The 12,500-nt window shown below is 40.5% G+C and overlaps 1 protein-coding gene, 1 non-coding gene and 1 pseudogene across 2 annotated transcripts in view; 1 reads left to right on the top strand and 2 right to left on the bottom strand.

The window, feature by feature from the left end:
* Positions 1-3,250, bottom strand: part of LOC138031906 (uncharacterized) — a 3,973-nt pseudogene extending 723 nt beyond the window's left edge.
* On the bottom strand, positions 2,822-2,895 carry Trnat-agu (transfer RNA threonine (anticodon AGU)). Its single transcript has one exon. It is a non-coding gene; the product is annotated as a tRNA-Thr (tRNA).
* A 755-nt stretch (positions 3,251-4,005) lies between the features above and the next one.
* LOC138032382 (methylcytosine dioxygenase TET2-like) overlaps positions 4,006-12,500 on the top strand; it is a 30,444-nt gene continuing 21,949 nt past the window's right edge. The window contains 3 exon segments of the mRNA XM_068880050.1: positions 4,006-4,514; positions 4,638-4,742; positions 4,941-5,256. Of these exon segments, the coding sequence (XP_068736151.1) occupies positions 4,290-4,514; positions 4,638-4,742; positions 4,941-5,256 (646 nt within the window). The 5' untranslated portion in view covers positions 4,006-4,289.

Consider the following 12,500-nt stretch of genomic DNA (forward strand, 5'->3'; position numbering starts at 1 on the left):
GGTCCAGAATGGCTGCGCGGGCACAACGAGCTGTGTTAATACTGCTATAAGAAAACCGCTTTTCATAGAGCATTGCCAGGAAGTCAACTGCTGTACCTACAGGGGGTTGAATTGGATCAATCTTCCTTTCAGAACAAAAAAGGAGCCATTTCTTGATGTGGACGTCATACTGTTGACGTGAGGATTGTCTCCAGGACTGCAAGACAATATTGGTGGCGTGTTCAGAAAAGGCTCGGTTTTGATACTCTCTCCACATAAGTGGCAAGCTAGCAGATTCAGTTCCTCCTTAGGGGGTGAAGCTTGTTAGTTCCTGGTAGGGTTAGGAGTGTCCTCCTGTGGGGTACCAGCACTGGGGGTTCCAACAGAAATCTCAAAAGATTGGAGTACCAGGTCTGACTGGGCCAGAAGGGTACCACAAGGATTCCTTCTGCTTTGCAGGCTTGACTGTTATCCAGGCATCTTCCTATCAGGCTTACTGGGGGAAATGCACAACAATAAAATTGACTCCAATCTACAGAGAATGCATCTATAAATAAGGCTTCTGCATGGATCTGGTCTCCGGGAGACATAACGCAAGCACTGTTTGTTCAACCTGGAGGCAAACAGATCAATGGTTGGGGTCCCCAATGTATTGGTAATTAGTTTGTAAATACTAGGATCAAGCATCCATTCAGTGCGATCATTGAACTGCCTGGATTCTGAGTCTGCTTGGGTGTTTCCGCATCCAGGTAGGTGTGTGGCACTTAGCCAAAAGTTATGGGAGATACAATGTGCCCAAATCTGTTTCGTGAGGGCATTACACTCTTTAGATTTAGATCCATCCATATTATTGACATAGCAAACAGCCGTCGTGTTGTCACATTGTACTTGAATGTGGCAATTTGAGCAAGTAGTGCACAAGGATTTAATGGCCAATAAAATGACAAGAAGCTCCAAATAGTTAATGTGGTGTGATGCTTCCTCATTAGCCCACCTCCCTGTCCGTTGTTCATCTCTTACACCTCCCCACCCCTGGGAAGAGGCATCTGTTTGGAGGATGATATCAGGGTTACCATGAGAGATTGCACAACCACCGTTGTAGGTCTAGCTTAGATTGTTCCGATAGAGCACAAAGGGCAGAGAATTTTGCTCTACCCAGTCAAGCACCTCCTGGTCTGATGTAATTTCTTTCTATGCAGGGATGAAGTTTTTCAGTCTACCTGCTTGAAAGACATTGAGGTTATTGGCAGTGCTTACCTCACTTGAGGGACATTCTGGCCCTATTTCTGCCTCCTCCCCTCTTTCTTGTTCTTTCTTGGCTGGGCCTTTCCCAGTTGAAAGGCTTGGGGGAAGGGGTGTGTTGCTCTTGACTGTGTTTGTAACCAACCCTTTGTGTTTTATATTTCTGTAGCTCTTGTTACCATGTGTTTTGCGAGCATCGCCTTTAAAATCACGGCGAATTTTCCTACTTACTTTAGTTGCCTCAGAGAGGCCTTTGAGCTGTTTTGAAAGGTCGTTGTCGTTGCCAAACAAGGAATCAGTAAATGGCACTGAGCTTGAACACAACTTTTTGTAGTCCTCATTCAGCTCTGGAATCTGTTCACGGCGCGGCATGTTAAGCTCAAAGTTGGCAGCGCCAATGAGTGCAATGGCATCAGTAGTCATTTTGACCATTTGGGAGATGTCCAGAACATCGTTTGGAACCTTATCCCGAGCTTGCACTAGCTCCTGGATGACAGAAACCAAAAGCATATATAAACACCTTTGATGAGGTTCCGTTGAATTCGCTGTAGTTTAATATCAGCTGATCGTGTCTCTGGTTTAAGTTTGTCCCAGATAAGGTTTATTGATTTTGGTGGTTTCTAAGCAATCACAGTTTTCAGGTCTCTTGTAGCGGTTTTGAGTGTCAGTCAAGACACTTTTCTCAAGAGAACTTTTCTCTGTAACCCTTGCACCATTTTCGCGACCTGCTCATTTAGAGGACTCTTAGAGCAGGCGCTTACTTCTCATCGAGTTTAAAAGTGTCGGCAATTCCTGCCAATACCTCGATCTCCTCCGAGGGATTTTGTGAATCGTTCAAGGCATCAGAGCCCTTAGGTAGCAAATCCTGACCTCTCTTCTCAGTAGCCCCTGATTGCTGGTCAATGTTACTGCTTTCTTTGCTTATACAGGAGCCAGATTGTTGGTCTGAGTCCTGTTGTTTACCAGAATCGTTTTTGGCGCGCTTTGTCCCCGGCGCATCGTTCAGAGGTCCATCGTGAATTTCCTTGACTGTTAACTGATCAAGAGAGGTTTACATGTCGTCAAAGGATTTTGTCATAGTTGAATGTAGTGTCGCTAGCGATTTTGTTAACAGTGAGCTCATGTTACTATTAAAAATTGCAGCAACAATTTCGGTTGAGCCTTTTCAACGGGCCCGGTATTCTCGCTTGTTTCATCCATCCGTGCGAGACAAATGAATTGGAGTCTGAGATAATGTTCCTCGATCGTAGGTACTGTCTTGGACAATGTTTTCTGGGTGGTTCCAGTCGGTAAAACGTTGAAATGAAGTTTTTTGCACCTTGCAAAATTTTTTTCGACCGGCTCGAGCGAAGGTGGCAAATGCACTGATTACTCGAGCGGCTAGTGCTTTCTCACGTGACTTCGTTCGTAGTGCGTATGACGACGATACCACTAAATTAATCAATGAATTAGTTGTAATACGTAGCCCAAATCTCCCTTAAGTATTTTCAATCTCTTTGAACGTTTGAAATTTTTAAATAAGGTTAGCGTTAAGGTGATCAGAAGCAAGTGAAAAATATCTTCGGAGGAAAAAAAGAAAGAGGAAAGAAAAGAATTCCAGAGGCACCGAGCGGAGTCGAACCACTGACCTCTGGTTTACTAGACCAGCGCTCTAACCAACTGAGCTACGGCGCCTCTCATTCCCCGATACGGGAGATTTATATTATATAAACGTTTGCCCTAATGAACGGCTAATATTCGAAACGTCAGCTCACAAATTCCTCTTAGGGTGGTTAATTTACTTTTGTCAATTCGTTTGATAATGCTAAAATTTCGTGTTTCACTTCTGACCGACGCATCATCACAGTATCTTTAAAAATTAAAACTCTAGAACGTTGACATGGCAACACGACCCTAATCGCCGAGTCAAGAGCGCGTGCAAATATTGTCTTGGATGATTTCAAATGTCAAACGGCACATGACAATAGAACGCTGCACGTACTTTTTGCCCGAGGGTCTTATCACTCCAAGGGGTCGATAAGACGTCCATTCTGATATTATTTTGTTTTCCTTGTCGAATGCATGGCTTGATTTTGGACGCGGCATAAAGAATAAATTATTTTGCATAAAAGCTCAACGGAGACCGATGACAGAGATAAGGATTGGTTTACGTCCCTTTCACCTTCCTTCGTCACGCATTTGGCATCTTCATTGCACAGAATGTCAATCATGCAGACATTTCAGAGCTCTCACAGCGGCGCGATCAAAAAAAAAAACTTTGCAATGCCGACTCTATTTGGCGTTCTGTTAAAAAATGGTTTTATGAGATCACTATTGTGATAAATTAGCATTTTCGTTTAGTATGCTCGACACAAAATAAAAGCGGAGTTATACGATCTTAAAATATCGCCAATTTCCGACGCTAATCCCTGCTTTTGGAGTTTTATTTTGCGAACGTTTTGTTATGAATTAACGCTAAACAGCTGGGCAGAAGGAACGAAAACACTGACTCCTTCCGGACACAGCTGGAAACGATAAGAGTCGTTAGAACGGGCTATGAAAGGCGAACTATTTTTAATGGAAAGTTCTTCTAGAAAACAGCACCTGAAAGCACTGAGTATTTATAATTTCTGACAGGAAATTTAAATTATCGTATTCGTTTTTTGTGTGCGAAATGTGACTACATTTTACATGAAATTGACAACGCGTCCCATACCCACGCGCGCAAGTTGGTCACGCTTGATCAATTTTCGCGGCTTTGAACCCCACGTGGGCGTTTGTCGGCTCAACGCTCGCAAACAGACTATTCCCACCTACTAAGCATTTGGTTGGCTCGGAAGTGGCTTGTGGCTGCGTGAAATTTGCGTTCGGTCAACGACAAGCCTGTCTGACATTCGCAAGTGATATCACGATCGGTCGATGGAAGTAGCTTAGCTCTTCTCAAAGCCAGCTTTTAGGCGTTATTTGATCGATCTAGGAGCATCCCTTGCCAGAGAGATCGAGTTTACCAGCGAATGTTATTAATGTCACGGATTGTTAGCTGCGTAAAATTTTTCTGACGGTCTTCGACTTATGCCAGCAGTTAAAGAATGGAAAGCAGCGAAGAGCGGTGTATTTCACCAAGCGATCGATGTGAAGTTGGGGAGAAGCGATCTGGCGAGTTTGATGATCCGATCCCTCGAAAAAAGCGACGAAGGTGTGGAGGATGTGAGCCGTGTCTAAGGAAGGTAAATTGTGGGGAGTGCAGCAATTGTGTCAATAGGAAGACAGGACATCAAATATGCAAGTTCCGTAAATGCATTGAACTTAAAAAGGTGAGAAATAAGCGAGCGATCGCAATGATTTGCGCTCATAATTGACATTCCTCATGCTTACTTTCGTAAAGTATAGCGTTCGAACGAAAATATAATGGGTATGATTTCGTTTTTATGTTGCAGAAAACAACAGCGGGCATCCCTCCGAAGCGAGACGGTGCTCGACAGGCTATTAATGAGGTAGACGTGTCTGAGATCTGTCGCGTGAGCGCTGAAGAAACCAACAAGGTTTAAATCTTCGTCATTGTTATTAAACTCTAACGTAACTTACAGCGTTTCTTATCACAGGTTTAGTAAGGCATATCTATTTTTGTAAAAGTTTTAAGTTTTTATATTTTACTGGGATTCATTTGCGAGCAATTTGTGCGAGTGTCGTTTGCTAATATCCCTTCTTATTGTTGTGGTTTTCAATTTTTTTTCTCGAAGCGTTCTGGCGAAGACGATACCCAGAGTGAAACTATCAAGACTTCAGAACCTTGCATTTCTAAACCGCAAAAAATGGATTCACCAGAGGAAATTCACGAGCAGATTATCGCAGAAGAGCCCCAGCTGCAAGACAGGGAAATCAATGCTATCGCAGATGCCCCCGGCATTAAAGACGTTTGCGTGAATGAAACAGCGAGAAATAACGTACAACTTTCAAGCACGACTAAAGCGAGCGTTGAAAAGCTATTGACGACCAGCAAGCCTTCGGCTTCCTGCAGTGAAAGCGATTTTGAGCCCCCTCCCTGCAACTGCCCAGGTATTTAGATTTTTTGTTTTTTCTTGTATTCTTATTCAAATCCATACGAGTTTTATTAATTTCTAGTCGACGAGAATATTACTACAGAGCGTGGAAACGGAGGTGAATTAATTTCGTTGATCTCTTTATTTTTTCTTCGATGCCGCGCGCGCGATGTTTCGGCTTTGTGGATAGCGTGAGTTGCGCACCTTCACAACGTGCTTTGTTTGAAGGTTTAAATAAACCTAATTGGGGATTAAGCCGGGTTGGTTGGAGTAAAATTTATTAACGCTTGTCCTGCGTTTTCAGGTTGATTTTTGTTGACACGAGTGAGATTAGAAAGCGGAAAGGTTTCCGTTTGTCCACCGCGATCTTTATTGGTTTTGCGTAGGAAAAATTACGCCAAATGTTAAAGAGTTTCTTTATCAAAATATTCATCAGTGTCTAGTTATGATAGAGATCAGCATTTGTTTATAAATGTGGCAGTGGACCTTCAAAATACGCGCTTACGTATGTACACAGCAGTTTCCTTTCAGCCACTCAGCTTCTAGCTTTTGCACCAATTCCTAATCTGCCTAAACGACGCGCTCGCAATGGGCTTTCTATTCGCGAACGTATTAATTCCAGTTATCGGCCTAAATCATTAAAGCATCAGCCACGTATCGTAAATTAAACCGGTGTAAAAAATGACGGATAAGAAAACAAAAACACATAGCCGTTTTTACTAATGGTTTTTGACGAGTTAGCGAACTATATGTCGGTTTCTTCGATTCTTGTTAATGATTGATGAGTGAAGCACTCCACACGTCTGCCAGCGTATCTTTAGATCTGTCCAGACTCGTTCTCGATTTTCACGCACAATATAAAATTAACAGCTTCAAACTGAATTCGCGTAAGTGACGACTGATTAGGTTTCCAATGTGAATATCACGATATTTAAACATTGCGCACAATATGGACTTAAGCCCTAATTCATCAAAGCCAGTAAATGGAAACGACCGGAAGTGCACACCGCCGATCGACGGGAACAAATGGCTTTTAATGTGCTGTATTTGTCAGCATTGCGGCAAATCTAATCTGCTGAGTCGCTTTACAGCACCCTACCCCTTCCAATGAGGCTTTAACTCTAAGATCCTCCAACGATTAATTTGGAGAGGATTTGCAGCTGTTAAAAGTTACGGGCTAAGGGTATATGAAAACTGCCATCATAAAATGGAATAATACAACGCTAAAATAAAATAACACAAAAATAAAATAAAATAGCAAAGAACTTTTTTATTAACAGCAGTTTATTCTGAGCATTTAAGGATGGATGGTAGCATTGTTTTTTCAAGTAAATTTCCTATTGACCTAACACCTACATTGTAACTCTTACACCCCCGTGGGTCTTTTCACAGTTTCATTTCATAAGTGAACATTAGGCAAACAAGATTGCAGATACCAAAAACAGAAAACAGTGGCCCTTGATGCTATAAACGAGTGGTGATCATATGCGACTGCTGGGTGCCTTGCTCAGTGAATCAAACAGGAAGAAAGACATTTATTTTGTTTGTTTGTCCCCCTTGAGAACAAGTACAAATTTTAACGTTGTTTTAGAAAGAAGATTAAATCTCGTCTCAGTTTGTACACTCTCCAAGAAAGACATTACCATCTCTATATATTGTTATTATCTCCAATATGTTATCAGATAAAATGATATGGCAGACTGACCAAATTGAGTTATCAGTGAGGTGGTAATATAATTTTTCTTGTCACACTTTGTGTTATCTTTTAAATTTGGATTTTATTCATGACTGTGACAATATGTCAGTGTTTAATTCGTTAAGTATAAGATTGTAAATAAAGTAGCAAATGTTGCATAAATTAATTTTGTATAATTGTACATCATATCCAAGTCCAAACCAACTAAAATATGGCCTATTGCTTTTTTGCTTCAGAGGTTTATTTTTGCTTTTAAGCAATAGAGGACATTTTCCCTGTTTCCATAGCCTCATCTAAACAAGAGGGGGAGTTGGTAGAATTCGAGACAGTCATGCAAACCCGAGATGTGCATCTGACAATACATAACCAATCAAAATTTTTGTGATGTCACAGCGGTGTTTCCATACTCTCATCTAAACACAAGTTGACCAATGAGAGTGCGTGTACTATCCAAATTATTTTATAATTATTAATTTAATTAATTAATGTCAAACATTAATAAATTATATTTGGAAAGGCATAAAACAACTTGTAACTCTTAAACCTCAGGCTCATACAACTCCTACTAAAATTGTTACTTCCTCTAATACTGTTTTGACTGAGACCAGTGATATAGCCAATGCATTAAATCGTTATTTTGTAAATGTTGGCCAGTCTCTGAGCCAAGCTATTCCTAAGGTCAATACACCTTTTTCATTGTTTCTCTTCAATCCTTTGTCTCGCACCTTTTTTCTTCTGTCATTTTGTGTGGTGTCCCTCAGGGTTCTGTCCTTGGCCCTCTTCTTTTTCTTTTATACATTAACGATTTCTCTAATTGCTCAAATTTATTCCACTTTCATCTATAGCCTGCGTTGCAGACAAAATCTAACACTGGTTAGTAATGTCTGTGAAGCAGCACCGAGATCCTTGTTCTGGACACCCAACGGACTCAACAAATAAGCGGAAGTGCGTTTCAAATTTCCCTTTAACCTGATTGGATATTACCAGTCTTGTCGAACAATTGTTTTTCTTGGTGTGTACTCAAGTCTTGGTAGGCTGCGGGGCCAGAACAAGGATTTCGGCACTGGTTCGCAGACGGACCTAACCAAAGGTTTGGTTTCGTTTGTAGTCTAGGCTAATTCATCTTCTGAATCTCTTGAAACAAAAGATGAATTTAGAGTTGAAGAATATTCATAATTGGCTTTGCTGTAATAAAATTATTATCTCTATATATTGACAAAACAAACTTTGTTATCTTCATCCTCCTCAAAAAAAACAAAACAAAAAAAAATCAGTAAATCTATTTCCACACTTGTAAATAAGAACTCTATTGAACAGATAACTTGGTGTCGTCATTGACTCTCACCTTAAATTCACGAATCACATTCACCACATAAGTAAGAAAATCTCCTGAAGCATTGGAATCTTAGCTAAACTTAGGACATTTTAATTTGATTGTATTACTTCCTTATTTATTTTTTTTCAACTTACAGTCTTATGGAAACACCTATGAAGCCACTTTACATCCTACATGTATTATTGTTCTGCAGAAGAAGGCTGTTCGAATTATTACTTTTTCTTGTCATAATGCTCATACTTCCCCTATTTTTAAACATTTGTACATCATGAAATTTCTTGATGTTATACATTATCTTCATTGTGGATGAATGTTTAAATTATGGGAAGTTCAACATTCGTTTTAAGGGGCTGTTTTGTGGAACAGAGCTCTCAAGTCTCATGCATTGAGCCTGAGTCTCTTGCATTTTGATCCAATCTCACACCCCCACGAGCATTTCTCATGCATTGGCACTCTTCTGGTAGGTAACTCTCAGAAGTGCTCTGAATTCGTTCCTTCACTGGCACTGAACTTCGGCCCATGTTTATTTGTGTGCGACCAATTTTCTTATTTCTTCAGGACTTTGACCCTTTCATATATGAAGTATTGGCCAATATGTTAACTCAGGCTGACCATAATACCATGGGCTCACATAGCAAGCAGCATGATGGACTCAATGGTGCATTTCCAGTTATTTGAGAAGTAGAAAAAAATGATAAGGAATCGAGAAAATCACCCTAGCCCTAATCGTTAAGCTAACTTTGGTGAAATCGGCAGAAACTTCGTATAATTTTGACTCTTACAAAACCGTTTTTCACTCGATCTGAGTTGATTCAGTCTGACTTTTGTACCTGCGGAGTAGTTTGTTAGCTGGCGACTGCAATCAGACATCACATCTCTTGTGAACTGAACTTTGAGTCAATAAATTAATTAATCCTGCTTGTCATGAAATGTGAAAATATAATTTTCATTTGTTTGTTTGGATCAAGAATTTTCTCAAGTTTCTAATTTACCTCTCATGATCATCAATACAACTGTATGCTTACTGTTATCACCGTTGCACACTTATGCAAACATGTATATCTTCCAGGGGACTGGGAGATATAGAGGATATTACACATGGCTGCGTGGAGATACGAAATTTCTCTTTGAGTGTTGAAAAACACCATTTATTATATAAACACCAAGGCGTGGTGGTCTCGTGGTTAGTGCGCAGGAGGACTCTGGATCGAGTGGTCCGGGTTCGGGTTCGGGTCCTGGCCGGGGACATTGTGTAGTGTTCTTGGGCAAGACACTTTACTCTCATGGTGCCTCTCTCCACCCAGGTATATAAATGGGTACTGTTGAATTTAATGCTGGGGGTAACCCTGTGATGAACTAGCATCCCATCCAGGGGGGAGTAGAAATACTCCTAGTCGCTTCTTGCTACAGTAACCAGAGATAGCAGACTTTAACTTACCTTTTACGTGTACCAATGAAATACTAAATTTCATTTCATGAAAGGCATCGCAAGGCACATTTTTATATGTAACCATAGCAACAGTGATCTTTTCATGTGTGAAGATATCATGTTTCCCTGCAAAAGCTCACTTGGTATTTCATTGGTGTTTACAAGGTTTTTAAGACTCACAAGTCTGCATTAATGCATTCAGGGTGATAACAATCAATCTCCAGATCATTTGCACAATACTGCAGAAAAAAAAAAATTGTTTTTTCTTTTTTGCTTTTCTTAAATATTCCTCCAATATGACCAAAGTTTTCCCAAGGTAGGCTAATATACCAGCTTTAAGAGGCTTTACCTACCAGCATTGTCATCTCATTATTTTATTTTATTAGTATTATACTACCGGCTGAGAAATTTCTGAAATGTGATTTGGCTAAGACCAGTAGTAGTATTTCTCGTCAAAATGTTTTCGAAAATGTTTTTGTCAAAATGTTTTCGAAAGGAGAGCGCGCAGAATAGTTGGGATTCTACTCTAATATGACCTCATATGGATATTTTTGCTGCGTGCGCCATTGTCAACTGGCATTCTCGTTCTGTTGCTAAATCAGGCTATTGTGCAATTAGAAGGGACTGGGGTAAAGTAAAGAATTGTCGTCAGTTTTCATGTTTGAAAAAGAAGACCATTACGTATGCAGTCAGTTCGTTTATTGACCTCAATTCATCAGGTCATATCTTTCATAATTTCGCTTTGGAATCTGTAGTCACCTTTGGGAAAAAACACATTTTGACGAGTCTTGATAAATAAGGATACGACTACACAAGAGAGAAAGGCACAGAATTCAAGCACCTTGTTTGGTGTTACTGATCCGGTTCGAGTTTTGTCAATCCAATCCAGTCCGGTCCGGTCCGGTCCAGTCTGATGTGATTTGATCCAATCTGATCCGATCCGAGTTTTGCCAATGGCTGTTATGGTGCCACTGGTCAGACAAACAAGAGCTCTAAATTTTCCTGTCTTTGAGGAAGGTGATGGTAATGAGCAACAGCTGGTTTCCTCAATCCCCACAATAAGCTTGGAAGGTCAGGCAAGCATGTCCTACCTCCACCGTCAACTAGAAAATGTTGGCATTTCGTCTACTTTAGCAAACACGCTGATGATGAATGAAGAGCGGCGAATGGCAACAAGCAACAACTTTCATGGCTGTCAAGTCACCGTTAACTACCAGCTTTAATAGCAAAAAGCTTGCTGAACTGAAGATTGATGATCCACGAGCAAAAATCTATGGCAGATTAACTGTCTTTGATTGCTGAAACTCCAGATTTAAAGACAATCAAGTGCAGTGTAGAATCAGTACAAAATTATTTGGGTGACGTTTGAGCGATCACGTGTTTAATCAGATGTTGTAAAGCCACTCATTTGTGTGTGACAATATTAATTTACATGCATTATTATGAGCCTGTAGTATAAACAAAAAATAGCACGGTTTAAGCAGGGTATTTGGGATAATTACAGGGTCGTGATATTTCAAGACCCACCAAATATCATTCGCGAGTGAGGACAATGCGTGAGCCATTGCTGTGAGCCATGCGAGTCAACATGCAAGTCAACATGCATTTTTTAAAATGGGTGCTTAGACTTAAATGAGAGATCCGCATGGCTCACTGGCTCACAGATTGTCCAGCCGTCTCACTCGCCGCTCGTGATGTTTTGGTGAATTTTGAAATATCACTCACTCATTTATCCCAAATACCCTTAGAAACCATGCTATTTCCTATACTACTTACATAGGTGACTATTCTGGGGTGCAGGGATGGCGCAGTGGTGAGAGCACTCGCCTTCCACCAATGTGGCCCAGGTTCGATTCCTCGACTCCAGGTATTCCGGTTTCCCCTCTCCTCAAAAACCAACATTTGACTTGTTGTGTTAATCGTTAATTTCACTTTACAGCAGTGTCCCCAATTAGTGCTTCAGCGCTAAATCTACTACACACTTAAATAAAGTTCCTTTCCTTTTCCTTTTCTCTATGCTGATTGATTACACTTGAGCTGATTATTACTCAATAATCACCTAAGCAGTTCATTTTGTCAAGGTGACAGCTAGACTTCGTCTTGGTTTTTATTCACCGATATTAATATTCACCTCGCCTTTGGCAAATATTATTGTTAAAATTATATTGTTTGGAAATTTCAGCCTCTAGGTCAGTTTCCTTGTTTAATTTTTGCACAATGCAACGATAAGGGATGGAGAGAAGTCGTTACACTTCAGCCAGGTCTCCTTGCCTTTGTCCCATGTTACTGCGATTTTCATAAATTTGAGGAAGCTCTCCTCTTAAGAAGCGCTAAGCGCCAAACTGCATTTTGGCTTCCATCAATCAAATTTCTGAACATAGCCCAAAAAGGTTGACTCCGCCTCCGGAATTTGTAAATTCGAGTTTTTGTTTAGTTCATTATATAAAGCTCAAATGCTGTTATGATATGTTTCAAGAAATTCTTCAGTAAAAAGGTGCATACAGATTTCATTGCTTTCCATTGGCTTCAAGTTCAAATGTAAGAAGGTAACCGTGGGAACCAAAGATGCTGATTGGTGGGTTATGTAACGCATCAATTGATTTTGTCATTTGTGATTGTGGTCGGAAGTTTGATTGATGGAAGCCAAAACAAAGTTTGGCTGTTGGTGCTTGAAAATGAATTCCGCAGAATTATGAAAATCGCAGTAAGCAGCAAAAGAGAGTTTTCATACAGTGGCAAGTGTGACATCAAGGCAATTTAACTCAGCTAGCCCTTGATGCTGTATGGTGCAGATAAAAG

Source organism: Montipora capricornis, chromosome 14, assembly GCF_036669925.1.
Source record: "Montipora capricornis isolate CH-2021 chromosome 14, ASM3666992v2, whole genome shotgun sequence".
Lineage (NCBI taxonomy): Eukaryota > Metazoa > Cnidaria > Anthozoa > Scleractinia > Acroporidae > Montipora > Montipora capricornis.